Source organism: Onychomys torridus, chromosome 3 (assembly GCF_903995425.1).
Source record: "Onychomys torridus chromosome 3, mOncTor1.1, whole genome shotgun sequence".
NCBI lineage: Eukaryota > Metazoa > Chordata > Mammalia > Rodentia > Cricetidae > Onychomys > Onychomys torridus.
Window position 1 is genome coordinate 75,755,036 of NC_050445.1, and position 21,721 is coordinate 75,776,756.

Below are 21,721 nucleotides of genomic sequence, written 5' to 3' on the forward strand. Positions count from 1 at the left end.
TTAGTGGGGGAAGAAAGAAATTTTTAATTGTATTTTCTCAAAAATTTATTGTGTAGTATAACCATAACATAATTATGTTTCTAAGAAGCAAATTTAGTTTCTTGATAGTGTAATAAATCATATTAATAGACTGGAATATTCTTTCCTAATTTTAATGGTTTAGTCAATGTCTTGATAGAATGGGCAAGAGTTTTCTATGTGCTTATGCTGCTAACAACTGACTAATAAAATTGGGCATGTGACTAAAGCTAAAGTTTGAGAAGGTACCTCTCAAGAGACTTTATGGAGTTTTTTTTATTCTGATTTGATTATGAAGCATTGGTTAGTATACTCAGAGTTACTTATATTTTCCTTATCAAGTTTTCAGACTAAGAAAATCACACAGGAAAATATAATTCCTTCTTTTTGGACTCACAAGCCCCATTTGTGAGAGTGTATTGTGTTGGTAGAGGGAATAATGTAAGAACATAGTCTTGTGTGCTTGAAGCTTTGGAATATCCATTTATATATGTATGAATATATGTATGTATATGTAAACATTTATTACTTTCTGTAAATGAAGTTAATGTAATATTTGTGTTATGAGTCATTAAAATGAGAAAAAACAAGATTTTGAACATAATTATTTCTAGCAATCCCAAAATCATCATAATAATAGAAGAAACAAAGAATTTTTACCCATAAAAATGTTTAGTGGGTTCTAACCTAAAGCAAGCCAACTTTGCTTGTTCAGAAACAGCCAAGGACAGTACCTCCATGTGTCCATCAACAAGGTAACTCAATGGGTCCATCAATATGACTGTCTTATTTCTTTTGAAGCATTAATCATTGCACCTCCCAGGTTTTATTGTTTTTTAACCAAAGTCAGGATGTAAATTTTTTGTCTTTGTACAGTTTAGTCTCTTAATAAATTTTTTTGCATTCTGTAATATATTTCCAAAGTCTGGGCCCTATTACCCTGTTTTAAGTGTTATAATAACAGTGGAGAATACTATATCCTTACTCATAAAAACAACTTATTTGTTTAAAGTATTATTTCATTTTTTTCATGCCTAAAGTCAATACCAGGATGAGTCTGAATGCTGTTTTGTGTACCTCTTTAGATACACTTCTTCAGTGTACAAAAGGGAATAAAGTTTCATATTGAAAAAAGCTGTAAATGTAACACTAGAAAGTAAACTAATTGTAAAACCAATGACAGCTACTTACCAAAAATGCCCTAGTTCTTAAGTACAAATCAAAATATGGAAAAAGTACAACTGAAAATGTGAAGGAATGTTTGCATTGTTTTTGAAGTCTGGATACAAAAGTATGTTCAGATTTTATTTATAGGCACTGTCTTCACAAAATGAAGCTGAGTGTAGTTTTGCCAAATAATAGCATCAGAAAATCAGTTCAAAATTCATACTTTTACAATAATATATCAGCCATGTTTGTGGTTTTTGTTCCTAGTTTTTAATATTAAACTCTTCCACCAACACCACTGCTTATTTTGCTTTGGATTCACATAGTGGTGTTATTTCTAAAACCTCGGAACCTCTTTTGGATTATGAAACGGATCCTAAGGTGAGAGAAATCAGTATTTTAAAATAACAAATGCCTTTATTTACCCTTTAATCAAAATGTTTGAAATTTACTTAAAATGAAACAAAACATAAAAAGCCATCAAATTCATCTAGATCAATAGAAATTCATTTGAAAACATATTGAGAAGCACATTTGATGCATTTGTTACAGGGTCTTGGGCTGCGGTGTGGTCGTCTAGGTGTACCATCTAGTGCACTCTGTAGGATGGACAAAGACAGAAGACCAATGGACAGGAAGTGAAAGTGACAGAAGAATAGGAAAGCTGTGTCCACCAGGAAAGTGAAGGGGACAGGTGCAGCTAGAGGGCCTAAGGGTGGTACAGAAAAACAACAGCCATAGAGAGAAAGGAGAAGGAAAGACAAACTTCCTTAGGGCAGACAGGCAACTCTCACCAGGACTGGAGGGTGCCCAGAGCTGATAGTCTGCCAGGGGCTCTAGGTTTGACTGCTGTGGGTCTATGGGTCTTTCCCTTTCAGCACTCTCTTCCCTTGCCATCCCTGGTCCTGCCAGGAGTATCCTGTCTTAAGAAATAGGGTTCTAGTATCAAATTCTGTCAGGTAAACAATTGAAATGACAATATTGCATAATGTTTGAAAACCTATGTGACCCTACTTGGCTCAAAAAGAGGTAACCTAGTCCTGATACTGAAGTTTTTTATTTTTAGCATATGCTGTCTAGTTAAGGTACTTAAACTATTTTTATATATGGACTTATTTATTTTGTGAAGTTTTCTTTTTCTTTGCTGTTCATTTGATATACAGTCTCTCTATGTATTCCTGGATCTCCTAGAACCCACTATGTAGACCAGGCTGTCCTGGAACTCAAAGATATCTGCCTGCCTCTGCCTCTCTAGTGATGGAATTAAATACTGTGCCAACACACTCCATAGAAGAGTCCGTAGGAGCTTCCCGGTGACTGTGTCAGAAGCCTCTAGTTCTGGCTACCTTTCCTCATATTCTCTCTTGCACTCTGTACTCCAGCCTCAACCCTTTCAGTCTTTCACGGAAGGGGAGATAGAAGACAATGCTGCAGAGGAGAAAGGGAAACCACCAGAAGAGCGTTTCATGGGATGAGCTTTAGTTTCTGCTCACTCATGTGAAATATTCCTGGAGTAGAAGTTTCAATGAGGGAGGTTCTCATTGGATTTAGTGTATTTTGATAAGACTTTTGCACATATATTTAATCTGCTTGATTACAGAATTAACTTTAATAAATAAAGACTAAAAACAGACTTTATCAGACTTATTATTATCTTGTAAACTATATTTCCCAATTGTTTGGTTGGCTAGAAATCATATTTTAAAGAAATCTTATATACTTGAAATGGATAAAAAATTATTTTTTTCTAAACAATGAGATTTAATTTACCATTTTTATTTTAGTACTTCAATAAATTTAACTCAGATATGTTTCCTACAGTGTAATAAAGTGATGTTTAAAATTGCAGCCTAAAATCTATGGTAATTGGAAGGTAGCATTTATTGAAGAAATACATATATAAAATAGGAGATAATCCTTTCAACAAATGTTAAGATATTTAGAAATAGTAAAAGTTTTGTTTCCCGTCTTTTTTTCATTTACCTTTTAAAACATTATTAATGTAAAAGGAAATTGTATGTACTCTGCACTCAAAATGAAAAAAAAACTAAAACATTCTGTCTTTTGCTCTTAGTTTTTCCAGTTAGTAATTGCTGTGAGAAATAGGGACAGCCTGTCTCCGGAGTCATGTGTCGGCACAATCACTATAAACATCCAAAATGTTAATGATGAAAGTCCTGTTCTGATGTAAGCATTGCTTAATCTAAATATTTAAAGGTTTGATTCAACCATTCGAACATTTTATTACAGGATAAATATCAGTGTTTTATTATTTTTTACATTGCAAAGTTTCTTACAATGTCAATGAGATCTCAGAAGCAAACTTCTATGAGATTGACAGCATTGGGCTTCGTTCTTCTCATAATCACTAATGAAATCACTCCATTTATAAGTTTCTATTGAAACCACAGAAAATGATCATTTCTTAATGAAATAGAATTCAAAATTCCATGTTTTTGCTATTTATGATTGATTAATAAGAAAAATAGTATAGAAATGAACATTGATATGTTTATACTGTGAGATCAGTGTAGCCACTTAAGAGAGTTGGGGCCATAAATAGTTTTGACATGGACATCTGTGTATATATATATATATATATATATATATATATATATATATATATATATAAAGAAAAGTTATTTCTAAAGTGTTTCTAGTAGTTTCTTATCTGTTATAATTTATAATTTCTCAATCAAGTGAAGGCCTAAAGGAAGAGAATAGATAAAATATTAAGTTCATTATTAAATACATCAACAATGGCTAAATGTATATATAGCAATTTTAAGCTATTTGAATTCAGGGGCTATAAATTGTCACAAAAGATGTACCAAATGAAACTTCAAATATTTTCTATGTGACATAGATGGAAAGAGACATTTGTTTATACAAGTCCTAAAATCTTCTCCTTTGTCCTATAGATACAGACCAGATGCACCTATAAATATTAATGAAAATCTGCCTGTTGGAACAAAGTTGGCCAAGTTCACAGCAACAGATAGAGATATAGAAGATGCCATACATTATGAATTTATAGGAACACAGAAAGTGTTTGCTATAAATGAAGGTATAATAATTTTTTTTGGTCAACCATTTTAGAAAGCACACTATAAAATATTTTATTCATTAAACTAAGTTCTGAAGTCATTATATCTGAATAGAATGATATTTAAAATATGTAAGAAAGCACTTAGCATACTTTTATGAAGGAACTACTAATCCTTCCTTCCTTGTTAGAAGTATGGAGGGTTCTCTGTGTTTGTCTGCTCTGGCAGACTTTTCAATAATTCACATATGTTAGTTTGTACTGGAAACTTATTTTATTACCTTTCTCTGAGAAACCAATTTTCCCATGGAAACCAGAACATTAGTTATCATAAACAGAATATTCATTTTATGTCAAACATTCTTATAAGTACATTACATACATAAAAGCCAGTTTGAATTATTACTGAACCAGTCTCCATCAGAAATGTAGTACTGGGAAGGAGTTCTTGTTTGTGTCTTTTACCACCATGGAGGGTATCAGAGGAAGGGCCTTATAGTGCTAAGTAAGTGCTGCTCTATCCCTGAGCTACTGAAATCCTAGGCCTAAACATGCTCAGTGAATTTCTGTCGCGTGGATAAACTTGAGCTCAGTCTGTTTGAGTAGCACACTTGCGACTCTAAGTACATCTCAATGCGAAGATTACCATACACAGAATGTAGAGGAGATGCAAGCGTGGCAGGAGAGAGCCTACACAGAGAGAGGGAGGATGGGGGAAGGCTGTTTCTTCTGCCTGAGATATGCCTCATAAGAGTGGAAAGTGGGAAATCTGGATGAAACATACAGCAATGAACTAAAAGTGATAGTGTCAGAATGAACTTAAGTTTTTAATACATGCATTTAGGAAACTCGAGGGATAAATGAATTATTTGTTTTTTAAATCCAGGGGGACTAAAGAGACATGCCAAGAGTGCTTCTAAACTATGTCCTTTTTTATAAAAAAAATATTGAGATGATCAGTGCAATTTGAATAAGACTTTTGGTATCAGGATGTTCACTTCAGGACTTACTTTGTAGCTGTGTTGGAGAATACCTCAGTTTGGAAAATGCAAATTCTAGTGAAAGGAAATAATTAGGTCATGTACTTAATCTCTTGCCATTAGAAAAAGAGTATTTCCACAAACTTCTGGTTATTTGAAAATACAGTTACCATAAAAACAATCATGAGGGAGAGAGGGATAAACGCTATCAAAGAAATGGAGAGAAGGTACTTGGATAATACTTCAAAATTCCTGAAGAAGTCAATAAGAAACATAAATATGACTAATATTCAAAATTTCCTTCAAGAAAATAGGCCTACAATAAAACACAAGAAGTTAGGCTTTTTCTAAAGGTAAGGCTCCAGTTTTAATCAGTGCAGACATTTTAGTAAACTATTACAAGTTATTTTTTTTTAAATGTAGTTATGTTGGTCTTGGTAAAATGTTGAATTTACCTGTAGGAGTGTTAATTAGATTATAAACAGATTTTCCTCCAGCACCTATTATGTAAGATCAAAATGTAACATATTTAGGAAAATTGAAAACAGAAATGTGAATTCAAAAGTTTATATGTGGTATCTGGAGAGATGACAAAGTAGTTCCGAGTATTTTCTGGTCTTACAGAGCATCCACATTTCGCTCCAGCGCCCATACTGGCTGGCTAATAGCCATCTATAACTTCAGGTCCACGGGACTCCATGTCCTCTTCTGGCCTACTTGGACACTTGTACTTACGTGCATTTTTCATCCCTACCTCCTTCCCTACAACTTCACATAATTATAAACAAACAAATACATTTTTAACAAAGTTTACATCTGGGAAAATAATAACTCCACAGAGAAGGAGAACAGATGTGTAAGAGATGTAAGGGATAGAGAAGTAATCCTGTTGGAGATTTACCAGCACGATAATGATATACATCAGTTATTTACATACGTATAGTTTGTAAAGCAGTTTATACCTTTAAAGCTTGCATGCTCTGCAAGTGCAGATGCAATACAAATACTTAGGAAGTTAATTCCTACTTCAAATATTCTTTTTCCTTTTTGATTTTTGCTACATGCTATCCCAACACCACCCTGCTCCAGAACCCCCAGTTTTCTCCCTGCCTGCCCCATGTTCACTCTCCCACACTCAGCCTAAGCTTCTCTGTATGTTTCCCACTGTGGCTGCCATGACGTTCCCATGAGAGGACCTATGTAATACAGGCAGCTTCTGGCTTCTGTCACACGTTCAACCCTATTTCTCATATGTCACAACTGTGACTTCATTAGGTCAGCAGCTGACCTTTATTTTATCCTTAGGAGTACTCTAATCATATCATGACTTAAATGCACATCTTCTTTATCTTGTGAATGCAAACACATCTTAATCTGCCTGCCTTTTAGACTTGGGAGATGTCACTGTTGCCTATCCTTTAGACTATGAAGATGAAACAACCCCAAAATCGTGGGTATTATATGTTAGAGTTTATGACAACAAGCGAACACATTCAACAACGGGGACACTCACAGTGATTCTACATGATGTCAATGACAACCCTCCACGATGCTCCCAGGATATTTATGTGTAAGTTATGTCAGTGATTGTTGGCTCTTCAGATATTTGTATAGAGAAAGCAGCACATATGAATGAGTGGACATCAGCCATCCTTGAGCAAGCAGGGACCTTTCCCTTCATCTCTTACTTTATCCTCATACAGCACAGCTTCTGCTTTCAACTGCCCAGGACAAGTTGACTTGCTTTGTCACAAAAGGTAAAAATCAATATTGAAATTTCCCCAAATCTAGAATGTTTAGAAAACCAACATGATTCCAGACAAGGAATGTTCCATCTGTGTGCAGAAAACCAAAGCCAAAGTTCGAAATACTATTCACAGCATCCAAACATCAAGTACAGGAGAATCACGCCAGTTATTTACAGTGAAGTGCAAACAGTCTTGCAGCTGAAAATGAACACTCCTGATCACTGGAAATCTTCACTCTGATTGCACAAACAACATTTTCATGCCTTTCAATGGGACTAGGGTAGTCTTCTCTTGAATGATTTGTCGCTGCCTTAAAAGATCACCTTCTGTATAAATAATACTGGCATGTCTTGGTCACTTAAAGGACACAGTGCCAGCCTCCACATAAAACAAATAGATATACTCTGTTGAGTTTTAGAAACCAATGCTGATCTGACAGATGTGAATAATTGATTGTTGGTGGAGGCCTGGGAGAATGGCATGACAGAAGCAAAGATTCCAAGTGCTAATGCATAGTTAATGTGCAGTTGAGTGACTATAGATAACCATAATGCAGTGTGTCTTGCCACTACTCAAAAAAATGCAACTTAAAAGTCTTCACCCTGAATAAATGATAAATGTTTACCAAAGCAAATGTGTTCAACCTGATGACAGCACAACTTTCTAGAACATTCTTTATCTTAGCAAATTAGACAATTTATCTTTCATTTCATTATTTTTCTTGCTAAAGTGATTATTTTACTTTTCTTTAATTTGGGGGATTATATTTACTATATATATTCCTAAGTACAATATGCTTGGTCTGTATAAGGTTACATATATCTATGTTTTTCGGGGATGTAATTAATTGTGTATTGTAGTTTTTTGGTGTGCTCTTACCTAAGGTAGACTACTTCTCCCATTCTCCATGTTCCTTAGTTGCCTGTAGTTCTTTATGTAGGGTTGAGGCCTTTCTCCTCATCAACTTGGGCATGTCCACTGGTGTCATCTACATTCAGCTCAAGTTTGAGTTTCATGCTAAAATGTAATCTAATGTTCCATTGGAAACATTCTCCCAAAACTCATGGGAAACACCGTTGTATCTGTTTGCATTAGCTGGACAACTTACCACTGAATTACCACCAACAATGTAACTTCAACCCAATGAGCTTTTCTTTGCACTGATGAAAAGCACAGTAAAAATATGTTGACTCTATTGTGATCTATGCATTGATGTAGAGATTCCTGCATATTTATGTATCTGGCATCTTGTTAATGTTCTGCTTGTAACCACAAGGAGAGAAGAAAGCTAAACATGTAGATGCACTTCACATTCTAATCATCTTAATCATCTTACTAGGAACTGTAACTTAACCTATCAATTTCCATTTCTTTTGCCAGTACACCCCCTATAAGCCACATGCAGAGGCTGTGGGGAAACTGGCATATATAGAGGGAAATGCAAAAATTGGTAAGTGGAATAGTTAATATTGACTAACAGCTTTACCGGAACTAGAATCACCTTGGAAACAGTCCCTGGACAAGGAGTTTCTACCATAGGACAACTGGCATGGACATATCTGCTCACTCTACCTCTAAAAAATGTAAAAGAATGGGGTTTTGGACTGAAGAGAAAAGAGAAGATGTGCTGGGCACTAGCACTCCTGGATCTCTCTGACTCACTCCAAATGAAATATGACCAGATGTATCAAGCTCCTGCTCCCATGACTTCTGTCATAATGGGCTAGATTCCCACGAACTTAATCCAAAACCAAAATAAACCCTCTCTCTTAAGTTGCTTCTTATCAAGTATTTTTTGTCATAGTAAATAGAAAAGTATTTAGTACAAAACCAACAGTTTCAGCTCTCTGCTACATAAATCTAAGTAGTCAATAGTTCTCAGTTTCTTTATTTTTAAGGTTGGGAGAATGATATAGTGCAAGTTTAAAGAAACAAGCATGGGTATTTCATGAGATCAGGTAGAACTATGTCATATGCAAATATGAAGTTACTAACCTGAGGTAAATATTTATGACTTGTTGAATTTGCTGTCCAGAAATCTAGCATAAGAGCAATGCCATCCATTTCCCTTGGTCTCCTCATGGATGCTAAGTCATGTCTTAGACAATTTTTCATGGACACTATAAAATACTTATTGTCAAAGGGCTATTTAAATTCTGAACACAACATTTCAAATGATCTAATCTATTAACTATAATCATCTGCCTAAATCATGTTCAATACATAACACTTTTTTTCTCATTGCAGAATTGAACTTCCTGAGAACATCCCAGTTGACACCTCTTTAGTGTACCTAAGTTGTACAGATCGGGATGGAACTATTCCCAACAATAATATAACTTATCATTTGATTAAAGACAACTTTTCAAATAAAACCTTTACTCTTATCAACAATGAACTGAAAGTAAGTATCATAAGTCACTCTCTGACTGTGGCTCTATGATTAACCTGAGATAGAAAAAAACATTTGGTTTTATTAGTATAAAATTGTTAATGAACTGCAGTAGTTCAAATAGCTGACGGTAGATTTTGTTCCTGGGTTTTCAGCTGAACCTCAAATTGCCGAAAGCCTCGCTTGCTTCAGCATGAAGGCTGGAATGTAGTTTTGATCATCAGGATTGAATGCAGAAGGTTATGAATTTCTTAGAACAATAGTTTTAGGATAAAATATTGTGAATTCATTGGAAATGTGTTGAAATTCCTTTGACAAATATGTTAAACATGTTTTTAACAGAGACTGTAAATAAAATAAGCATGCATACTTTATTATTGTATCCTATATTATGCAGCACCTCAAATATTTTGATAAGTTAGATGTGTGCTTATGTAGATAGATAGACAGATAGATATAGATTTATTTTATTTCCAATACATTTTGAAATATAAGTCATGCTAAATGTAGTTATATTCATACAGTTTGAAAGTAGATTAGGCAACTTCTATCCTGGATACATTTTATGCAAGCCCCTATTATCCTTGTTCCTTCATGTTCTGTGAGTGAAATATAGAGAATCACACTCAATCAGATGTCTTTCAGTTTTGTGTACTGTGAATCAAACTAGAAAACCCACCCCTTATTTTTTATGCCCCCATTACCCATGTACTTTTGTATAGTAAATAGTTTCTGTAGACATTTCTCATTTGAATCCATTTCTGACATTTCTTATGTCTTGTATCACTGTCACACATTTCTCCTTGGGTTTTCTCAACATTTCTTTTCTGTGCCTCTGTAGCACTAGTTAAACATTTCATATGTCCCTAGTTAGGAAGTAAAAGAAAACAGTGCAATATCAAATGAATGTCTGGAACATGTCTAGTGCTGATTAGATATCTATTGACTATTGACTGAATTCATGATGGATAATTAGGGAAAACTGTAGGTGTTTTTAGGGTACAGCAACTCATTACTTCCAAAAATTACAATGTGGTATGTTCACACCTGGAAATACTGATGTGATCACAATATGAAAACAGATCTTTGCAATCTAAATATCTATAAGGTGATAATGCTAGAAAATACAATATCAATATTCTTGAAGTAGGAAATATGAAAATGGTGGAAATGTTTACAATTCTTTGAATTATTTCTGTTTAAGGAATTCTAATGGGATACGAAATATATGAACAAAAACCAAAATTATTGTTTTGAACCTATTCTAATATTTACTAATTTCCTGAAAAAAAGTCACATACAATTTACAGGACCAAAACGATTTAACCAAATATAACAAGCTAGACACACTGATTAGCTACACAATTCTTTTTTTCTTTTTCTTCTATTTGCTATATGATTGGAATAAGAACAATAGTACTTTCCTCAAAGGGTAATTAGGTTTGAAAGGTTATTAAAATGCCTGAATCATTTTCCAAGGCAGGGAAGAGAAGCCAGTTCAAGAAAATGACACAGATTTAATACTTAATGAATTAAATAATACTACAGAACTATAGAAAGAAAATATACATGATTTCAAACAATACTCAACTCTTTACTACAAGATCATAATTTACATATAAAGTTTTTAAATGTAAAACTAAAATGGATTAGCTCTTAGTTAATCAAAAAGTTATATGTATGTTACAGAAAAATGGAAAACAGAGTTTTATCAGTTATTCAAAACTCAGACTAAGAGCAATCACTAAAAATTTATATTAAAATAATAAGTAAGGTTTTAGTAGGAGCCAGAGGGATTGAGGACACCAGGAAAACACAGCCCACAGAATCAACTAAGCAGGGCTCTTAGGGGCTCACAGAGACTGACAAGGAAATCATGGAGCCTGTATGGGTCTGCCCTAGGTCTTCTACATGTGTATGTTGTGATTATTTGGCTTGGGGTTCTTCTGGGACTCCTAACAGTGGGAGTTGGATCTTGGTACCCTTTTTTCTTAGTGGGTTGCCATGTCCTGCCTTGATATGAGGTTTGGGCCTTGTCTTATTGCATCTTGTTATTCCATATTGGTGGATATTCCAGGGAGGACTGCTCTTTTCTGAAGGAAAAGAAAGAAGGGTGGATCTGGGGTAGAGGGGAGGCCTAGGAGGAGTGGAGGAGTGGAGACTTCAGTTGGAATGTGTTGTATGAGAGAAGAATAAAGAAAAAGAAAAGAAATTCATACAATATATTTGAGCAAATTATTTCCTTTCTTCTAACTTCCTATATCCTTCCCTTCCCCACTCACCCAATTTCACAGTCTTTCTCAACAAAAATCAAACAAACCAACAAAAATTTTATCAAAGAGACAATAAGACTAAAGAAAACCCAAAACAAACAAAAAAGAAACAAAAAGTTGACCTCCCTTCTCCCGCCACATTAACAAAACCAAATGAAACATAACATGAATTCTGTTTTGTGTAGGCCAAAGACTCCTTTGCTAAGACACTGCCCTGGAATGCAATTGATATACCTAGTGACATCCCATAGGAGAAAACTGGTTTTTCCCCTTTCCCAGCACTCATTAATTGCAAATAGCTTGTTGGTTATCGTGGAACTTTGTACTACCTGCCCTTCTCAATGCTGAGATTTTTTTGGATCCTTAGTTGGTATCTAAACTCTGGTTATTTAGATGGAAACGCACATGTCTAAAGCTTAAAAGCCACATCCACACATAAGGGAAACATTCAATATTTGGCATTCAGTTTCTTCTTAGTTACCTCATTCACAATAACTGTTTTAAGCTGTATGAATTTACCTTCAAATTTCATAATTTAATTTTTCCTAGTAGGTAAATAATATTCCATAGTATAAATATACAACATTTTTATTATCTATCCTTCGGTAATTGGAAATTTAGGCTCTTTGCAATTTCCGTCTTTTATGAAGAGAGCAGCAATGAGCATGGATGAGTAAGTATCTTTGTAGGAGGATACACAGTCCGTTCAATATATGACCAAGATTGGTATAGCAGGATCTTGTGGTGGATTTATTTACAGTGTTTTGAAGAACCTCTACACTGATTCCTATAGAGACTGTACAATTTTTGCATTCCCACAGCAATGACTAAGTGCTACCCTGTGCTTGCATACTTCTTGGTGTGTACTATCATTAGTTTTATTGATTCTGGACATTGTGACTGAGGGAAGTTGAAATAACAATGGAGTTTTAATTTGCATTCCCATTATAGCTAAAAACGTTGAACATTTAAAAAAATCTGTCTCAACCATTTGTATTTCATCTTTTGGGAACTCTCTGGTCACTAACACATTTTTAATTGAATTATTTTCTTGATGGTCAGTTTTGAAAATTCTTTATATATTCTAGATACTAATCTCTCAGATGTACAATTGGTAAAGATTTATTCCTAGTCTATAGGCTGCCACATTGCTTAAATGATGATACCTTTGCTATAAATAAGCCTTTGTATTTGAAATAAATATTTTAACAATTGATCTTTATTTTTAATAAATTTATTATTTATTTCACATTTCAGTCACAGTCACAGTTTTCCTTCCCTCCTTTCTTCCCAGTCCTCTACCCCAACCCCTTTTGTCCTCACCCCTGAATCTACTCCTCCATTTTTGTTAGGAAAGAGCAGATCTCCCATGATTGTTGTAGGATAATGCTTTTGTACACTGGTTTAATAAAACACTGATTGACCAATAGCCAGGCAGGAAGTATAGGTGGGATAAGCAGACAAGGAGAATTCTGGGAAGAGGAAGGCTGAGTCAGGAGACTACAACCTGCTGTCCAGGGAGCAGCATGTAACAGCACACAGGTAAAGCCATGGAACACGTGGCAACATATAGATTAACAAAAATAGGCTGAATTTAAGTGTAAGAGCTAGTCAGTCATTAGCCTGAGCTAATGCCCAAGCAGTTTAAATTAATTTAAGTCTCTGTATGTTTACTTAGGAGACACGAGTGGAAAAGATTTGTCTCCACTGAGGGCCATGGGGGACACAGGAAAACTTCCAGCTACACAGATTTATCAATAAAACATGGCATATCAAGTTGCAGTAAGACTAAGCACCTTGGGCTGGAGAGATGGCTCAGCAGTTAAGAGCGCTGGTCTTCCCGAGTTTCTGAGTTCAATTCCTAGCAACCCCATGGTGGCTCACAACCATCTATAGTGGCATTTGATGCCCTCATCTTCTGGTATGAAGGCTTACATTTAGATAGAGTAATCATATATATACATGAATAAATAAATCTTAAAAATGATAGTTTCTCATATTAAATGTCAAATAGTAAAAGACCTTTAAAAATGACTAAACATCTCCCCATGCATTATGACTGGGCAAGGTGACTCAGTATTAGGAGTAGGGTGCTAAAAGCCTGTAAAAGAGTCGGAGTCGAGTTGGAGAGATGGCTCAGTGGTAAGAGCACCGACTGTTCTTCCAGAGGTCCTAAGTTCAATTCGCAGCAACCACTTGGTGGCTCACTACCACTTGTAATGAGATCTGGTGCCCTCCTCTGACCTGCAGGGACACATGCAGGCAGAATACTGCATACATAATAAATAAATAAGTAAATAAATAAACAAATCTTAAAAAAATAAATAAAAGGAGCCGGGCAGTGGTGGCACACACACGCCTGTTATCCCAGCACTCAGGAGGCAGAGACAGGTGGACCTCTGTGAGTTCGAGGCCAGCCTGGTCTACAAAGCGAGTTCCAGGACAGCCTCCAAAGCTACAGAGAAACCCTGCCTCGAAAAACCAAAAAAAAAAAAAAAAAGAGTCAGAGTCAGCCCCTGGTCTGAGCCCCACAAGAGGAGCAAGCTACACTACTGTAATATATATGCAGATGCCTGCAACAGTCCCACTCAAGCTCCCTGGTTGTCCGTTCTCTCTCTGTGAGCCGCTATGAGCCCAGATTAGTTGGTTGTGTGAGTTTCCTGTGGTACCCTTGACCCCCTTACCTCCTATAATCCTTTCTCCCCTTCTTCTGCAGGATGTCCTGAGATCCACCTAATATTTGACTGTGGGTCTGAATCTGTTTCCACTAGTTGCTGAATAAAACCTCTCCCATGACAACTGGGCTAGCCACCAATCTATTTTTAAAACAAAATATCATTAGGCATCAGTACACTGACATTTTTTTCTTCCCATCATGTTTGGTTCTATCCTAGGTCTCTTGGTCATCCAGTTTGTGGGTCCATCAGGTAGTGTCAGGGGTGGGCTTACCCACCTGGCATAGGCTTTAGGCTAGACTAGTCATTGGTTGACCACTCCCTCAAACTCTAGGCCGCCCTTACCCCAGCATATCCCATCAAGCAGGACCAACTGTAGGTCAAAGATTATGGCTGGGTTGGTTTCTCAATCCCTCCACTGGAAGTCTTGCCTGGTCACAGGAGAGGCTATCTGCTATTGCTAGGAATATTAGCGGGGGTCATCCTTGTAGATTTTTTTTTTTAAGATTTATTTATTTATTATGTATACAGCATGTATGACTGCAGGCCAGAAGAGGGCACCAGATCTCATTATAGATGGTTGTGAGCCACCATGTGGTTGCTGGGAATTGAACTCAGGACCTCTGGAAGAGCAGTCAGTGTTCTTATCCTCTGAGCATCTCTCCAGGCCCCTTGTACTAAGTTTTTACCTGGCCCCCGAATGCCCCCTTTCCAGTAGTCTCTTTCAGTACCCCCCTCCGCCTTCCCTCTAGCCTGATCACTCATGGTTCATTCCCACCTGCCTGCAGTCCACTCACAAAACCTCTTCTATTCCTTCCCCTCTGTGAACCCTCCTGGTTACCTAGTCTCTCTGGGTCTGTGGATTATAGCACAGTTATCTTTCATATTTTGTAGCTAATATCCACTTATGAATGAGTACATACCATGCTTTTCTTTTTCGGTTTGGGTTATCTCTCTCAGGATGATTTTTTTTCCAGTTTCATCCATTTGCTTGCAAATTCCCTGGTGTCAATGTTTTTTAACAGCCGAGTAATACTCCATTGTGTAAATGTATCACATTTTCTTTATCCATTCCTTGGTTGAAGGACATCAGGTTGTTTCCAGGTTCTGGCTCTTATAAATGAAGCTTCTATGAACATAATTATGTGTCTTTGTAGTATGACTGAGCATTCTTTGAGTGTATGCCCAAGAGTGGTCTAGCTGGGTCTTGTGGTAGATTGATTCCCAGTTTTTGGGGAAACTGCCTCACTGACTTACAAAGTGGCTGTACAAGTTCTCACTACCCCCAGTAATGAAAATGTGTTTACCTTTCTCCACATTATCTCCAGCATGAGCTGTTGCTTGTGTTTTTTTTTTTTTTTTTTTTTTTTTTTTTTTATCTTAGCCATTTATTTATTTATTTATTTTTTTTATTTTTTTTGGTTTTTCGAGACAGGGTTTCTCTGTGTAGCTGTGTGCCTTTCCTGGAATTCGCTTGTAGACCAGGCTGGCTTCGAACTCACAGAGATCCTCCTGGCTCTGCCTCCCGAGTGCTGGGATTAAAGGTGTGCGCCACCACTGCCCAGCTTATCTTAGCCATTTAGACAGGACTAAGATGGAATTTCAGAGTCATTTTGATTTGCATTTCCCTGATGGCTAAAGATGTTGAACATCTCCTTAAGTGTTTCTCGGTCATTTGACATTCTTCTCTTGAAAATTCTCCTTTTAGATCAAGTACCCCATTTTTAATTGGATTATTTGGTTTGTTGATATCTGGTTTCTTGAGTTCTTTATATATTGGAAATCAGCCCTCTGTCAAATGTGAGGTTGGTAAAGATCTTTTCCCATTTAGTAGGCTGCCATTTTGTTCTATTGATGGTGTCATTTGCTTTACAGAAACTTTTAGTTTCATGATTTCCCATTTTTTATTTCTGGATTTTAGTGTCTGTACTATTGGTGTCCTGTTCAGAAAGTTGTTTAGTAATAAAAACCACGTGGTCTTGGTATAAAAACACACAGGTGGATCAAGAGAATCAAATCAAAGACCCAGACATAAATACACACACCTATGGACTCCTGATTTTCAACAAAGACACCAAAATTATACAATGGAAAAAAAAAAAGAAACAATCTTCAACAAATGGTGCTGGTCTAACTGGAGGTCACCATGTAAAGAATGCAAATAGATCCATATCAATCCCCCTGCACAAAACTCAAATCCAGGTGGATCAGGGAGCTCAACATAAATCTGAACACACTGAACCTGATAGAACTGAAAGTGGGAAATAGCCTTGGGCACATTGGCACAGGAAACAATTGGTCTTTCAATTTTACATTGTTCAAAATGTAAAGAAATTGATTTTGTAGTTTGGAGGAAATTAAAAGTTCTGTTCTTTACTTCTTGTCATTTAGAATATCAAAATCTCAAGCCTTGAATCTGAGAATCCTAATTCCACAATGACCTTCAACACTATGGTTGTCATGCATGGAATTCCTATAATGTTTGTTCCAGCCTCGGTTATTTTCTTACAGTATCTGGAATTCCTTTCAACGTTCACTTTTATTTCTACTTTTTGTATGATCAAACACAAATAGGGTTAGCATAGGCAGTAATGTTAGTGGAGCACTACCATCATAAATTAACTGAGTTATTGATGTTAGTGCCATTGACAATATTTATTTCACCTCTCTTTATCTACTTAGAAGGCAGACTGTAGAATTTTAACAGTGGCCTAAGTTCAGAAACCACCTAATATCTTTATTAATTGCAAAAGGAACTACCTCTCTACCCGATGGTTAATGTCCATGGTGTTTCATTGCTGTAAGTCTTGGAAAAAACTATATAATCTTTAAAAAGCAAGATATTTCTGTGCTAACTAATCATCTTATTGCTACACATCATTTCCCTGAATAATGAATGCTGACTTTTAGGAAAGACAGCTAACGTAGACACAGCTGTGGCATGAAAAAGACCTCAGGTAAGCTGGAGAAGCCAGCAGCAATCATGTACTTTCCTTACATTTCTTGGAGTGTCTCAGATAAAGTCTAGGCTGTGAGCACTGTAAGGACTGTATCATTATGCAAGAGATGTGGACAAAAGACTCTTAGATTGCTTTACTTGTGTATTTAATGTATTTACTTGTATATTTAAACATCCTGATGACATCATGTCTGCCCTATGCATCCATCCTAGGAGAGTAAAACTAAAGAACAAAAGTATGAGGCACTTAGACTCTTAGTACAAATGACCTCACATCTTGTAGAAGCCTGATTTTAAAGCTTGCAGTTTAGTGACATTTTTGGGAGATCACTCTCATTAATTCTAATCCAGATTTAATTCAGTTTTGTAAAAAGGGGAATAAGTTTATTATAATGTCATTGTAAAAATCTTAAATACAAAACAGTCCTTTCAGATGTCCCTCAACTTAATATCAATATGTTCTAATTAGACAATTCCTAAACTGAACATTTCAAAAGTTTAAAATCCATTTTTCTATGACTTGTGGATCATCATGCTGCATCACGATGGTGTGCTGCAGACAAGTAGCCATTTCCTCTCATGATGCTATGGCTGATGGAGGACCAGGTGCACGCCACTGTGCCAGTTCATAGAGATACCTAGCCAGGAAGAGTTCAAACTGTCCTGGGGAAGCCAGTGGCTAAGCACACCCTTGAAAACCTGCAATATGACTTTTCTGGGTTGCACTGCAACTGTAAAGTAAGGGATGATCTCAACGAGATTCTTATTAACAAATAAATGTATATGCCTCCAGTACTTTCTGTTTGTTACTTTGTTACTTTTTCAAATAATATCACTTAAAATGTGTTTGCCTGAATAAAGTATCTGCCTAAAATAAAGTATTGCCTGAATAAAATAAAAATAATTTTATTAAAATTAATTACGTGTTTTTAATTTTTAGTGTGGTTACTTTGTAAGCCAAAATTATATACGTGCCTTGTGCTTGTGGTTCTTAGGGTATTCAACTGGACAGTAGTATTGTAAAGTAACAATTTTATTTAGTGGCTTACTGTCTTCACTTTGGACCCATAATTGACAAACCTGGCATGTAATTCAAACAAAACTAATGATGTATTATTTTTCATTTACAGATTGGACCTATGCATCTAGATTATGATAATCCCATTTTTTCAGGAATGGACTTTAAATATAGATTGTTTGTAAGAGTCTCTGATGAAGGAATTCCTGTGCTCTCAAGTAAGAAGTCACAACTTCAGTATGTTAACATAGTTTTAATTAAGTAAGATACACAGTATTTTAAACATTAGGTCTTAGATTTTATTATAGTAAAAAAGTTCCAATCATAAATTATAATAATCCATTAAATAGTTACAATTAAATTAACTTTTTAGCGCATATATATTATTATTTAAAAACTGAAAGCCGACATAGAACTAAAAATCGGTTGAAAAGTTTCCCAAACATTGAATACAGAACTTTGCAGTCACTTGAAAACTGTTTAAAATAATCTTTCCATAATATTTTCATGTTTAAAATATTGAACAAGGAACCAGTTAATTCTACATTGGATAATATTAAAAATTTGTCAATAAAGCATTTTTATGCTCAACTTAGTTTTGAGTAATCTATAACCAGAAGTAAATAATTTACTAATAGAATATCAACATAAACATATTTATGAAACCTATGCATATAAAATGTAGAATGTGATTGTTATAAAGGAAAAAATAAGAATTGTTAAAGAGGACATATCATTGCTCTGTCTACACTCATGAATTTTTTTTTCTCCATAGCCATCATTAGAATCATATTAAGGGTGACACGTGTAAATGAACTTAATCCTCTTGGAACTATGATGGCATTTACCTTCAGTATATTTGAAAACAGTCCAGTTGATACACTGGTTGGAAAAATTACGTATGCAGATGGAGACTGGCCATTTAACAATGTACAATATGCCATTATTGGAGGCAACTTTGGAATACCACCCACATTTTACATTGAATCAGATACAGGTAATGTAAAAGCATTGATATTAGTTAATAATAAAACAAAGAATTGACTTTCTCCAGGGATGAGCCCCTGATAGTTTCCCCAATCCTAAGTGATCAACTCGAAAAACATGTACATGCAGGTAATCCTAATTGGATTCAGCCCATTGTGAATATAATATATATGTCTGTATAAATATAATATATATGCATGTATTTATGTGCAACAATAATAGGTATGAAAGAAGAAGTTATAAGCTCAAAAAGAATATAGAAGGAGTTATAGGGGGAATAGTTAAATTATGCTAACACGGCCGGGCAGTAGTGGCATATGCCTTAAATCCCAACACTTGGGAGTCAGAGCCAGGCAGATCTCTGTGAGTTTGAGGCCAGCCCGGTCTCCAAAGCAAGTTCCAGGAAGGGCGCAAAGCTACACAGAAAAATCCTGTCTCAAAAAAAAAAAAAAAAAAAAAAATGTTAACACAGTGTACTCATGTATGAAATTCTTAAAAATTAAAATGAAAAATAAATATTTAATTTTGAACGTAGCATATTTAGAAACAATGGGAATGAAAACTTTTCATCAGAAGCCTTCCCTTGAGCTACATAGGGTTCACCTTGCTTTGTTAGGTACATCCATAATTCTTAGCAACCACAGGAGGAGCACTGAGGCTTTGATCTTTGATATACTGAAGTTCAGAAAGCCTTTGCACACATGCTCTTCAAATGCCTGAGAATGTGCAATAGATAACTGATGCATAAATTAGCATCTGGGATGATTTAACTGTGGTAACAATGATACAAAAATGTAACAAAAATTAATTATATCATGTAAATTCTATTTGCTACTGTAACAAAGACTTCATTTCTACAGGTTATAATATGGCAATTGATGTTTGAAGACAATAACTTTCCACTGTTTTGTGTCAGGAATGATAAAGCTGTTGAATTCCCTGGACAGAGAAGCAGTTTCTCAATATAAGTTAGCTGTGAGAATCACAGATGTGGCCAATGATGCTCTCCCTGACCCTCTCAGACAGAGAAGTTCTACTGCTCAGGTGATCATCCATGTTCTGGTAAGAATGCATCAATGTTCGAGGTAGTTTTATCACTTAAGAGACTGACATACTCTCAGAAAAAGAAAATAAAGGATAGTTGAGAATGGTTAGTAGAGTCTTTCAGCATTGACCTAAGGCCACAATGATATGTGTGGTCTCGCTACTTTTTAACTGTAATGAACAATGATAAAATTGTCAGTACTTGCAAAATACTCTGTGGTTTTTGAATCACACAATCAGAATTTGTATGAAGAGATAGCCTGGTATCACAAGTTGTACTTAACTTATTAGAAATATTCTAACAACTAAGCATGTTTTTGTAAACAATCACACACATATTAGAGACTTTACAGGCTACTCTGATGGATTTTAATTTGTATATTTGTTCATTTTAATGTTCTTTCTTTATCTTACTTTCAGTGAGGCAATACCTTCATATTTTAAGTAGTAAAGACTATCGTATCAGTCAGAGGTTCATGGTATAGACACAAAGACTTTTAAATATTCAATGCAAGAGGATATTTGACCTGACTGAATTGTTTGGACTTTACATCAATGTAATCAAATGCATCACTTTCATTGGTGGAAATATACAGAAAAATAAATTCTTTTTTATAGAGAGAGCCAAATTCCCTTTATCAAGTGACTGCATTTTTTTTTTCTGCTTGAGAACTGTAAGATTTTCAACCCTGGTTCCCAAACAAAAGGTAGTAATCTCTAAACAAATAGTGATTTAAAGCTTCAGACCTTGAGTAGAGCCTTTGCATAATGCTTCAGGTGAAGATTTTCATATGTGCCCGGATGAAATAACCTCTCAGTCCTGTCTCTGGCTTTGTGCTGTGATTCCCACTACAGCCTTCTCATGTCTGGAAAATGCAATAAACCAGGCTGAAATCTCTTTTTTAAATCTTTTTTTGTTTTGTTTTGTTTGTTTATTTGGAGCTGAGAACCGAATTCAGGGCCTTGTGCTTGCTAGGCAAGCATTCTATCACTGAGCTAAATCCCCAACCCCTGAAATCTTTTTAGAGAGAAATTTAACAAAGTGACTTTAATGTTTTTTACCATGACTCAGGATGTCATAAGTTAATGAAACTTCTTGACTGTGCAAGGTTCCAGCAATATACCTTAACATACTAACATTAACAGTTTCTCTACTAGGAGAGGGCCTATGTGTGAAGACTTCTGAACCTATTACTGCCATTGCATTCTGCATGGAATGCCTAAGATCCAGTAGGTAGAGTTGCGAAGAGTTTGCTGTCTTCTTCATTGATGAAGCATTCATATCTCTTTCTTTTTTGGAATTAGATACAATCAAGAAAAAAAAATTGTTATCTTGAAGTCAGGCAAAGTTTTTGCATTTCTTAGAATTGCAAACCCTTTACTCTAAAAATATTTCAGAGAAAACTTTGTTTGA

General features: G+C 35.5%; 1 protein-coding gene across 1 annotated transcript in view; it reads left to right on the plus strand.

Annotated features, from left to right (window-relative positions):
• LOC118580065 (protocadherin Fat 4-like) overlaps nucleotides 1-21,721 on the plus strand; it is an 88,954-nt gene that overhangs the window by 25,403 nt on the left and 41,830 nt on the right. The window contains exons 10-16 of the mRNA XM_036181875.1: nucleotides 3,260-3,372; nucleotides 4,107-4,252; nucleotides 6,601-6,781; nucleotides 9,207-9,363; nucleotides 18,389-18,494; nucleotides 19,052-19,273; nucleotides 20,180-20,325. Coding sequence (XP_036037768.1) covers nucleotides 3,260-3,372; nucleotides 4,107-4,252; nucleotides 6,601-6,781; nucleotides 9,207-9,363; nucleotides 18,389-18,494; nucleotides 19,052-19,273; nucleotides 20,180-20,325 — 1,071 coding nt within the window. The remainder of the gene's footprint in view (nucleotides 1-3,259; nucleotides 3,373-4,106; nucleotides 4,253-6,600; nucleotides 6,782-9,206; nucleotides 9,364-18,388; nucleotides 18,495-19,051; nucleotides 19,274-20,179; nucleotides 20,326-21,721) is intronic.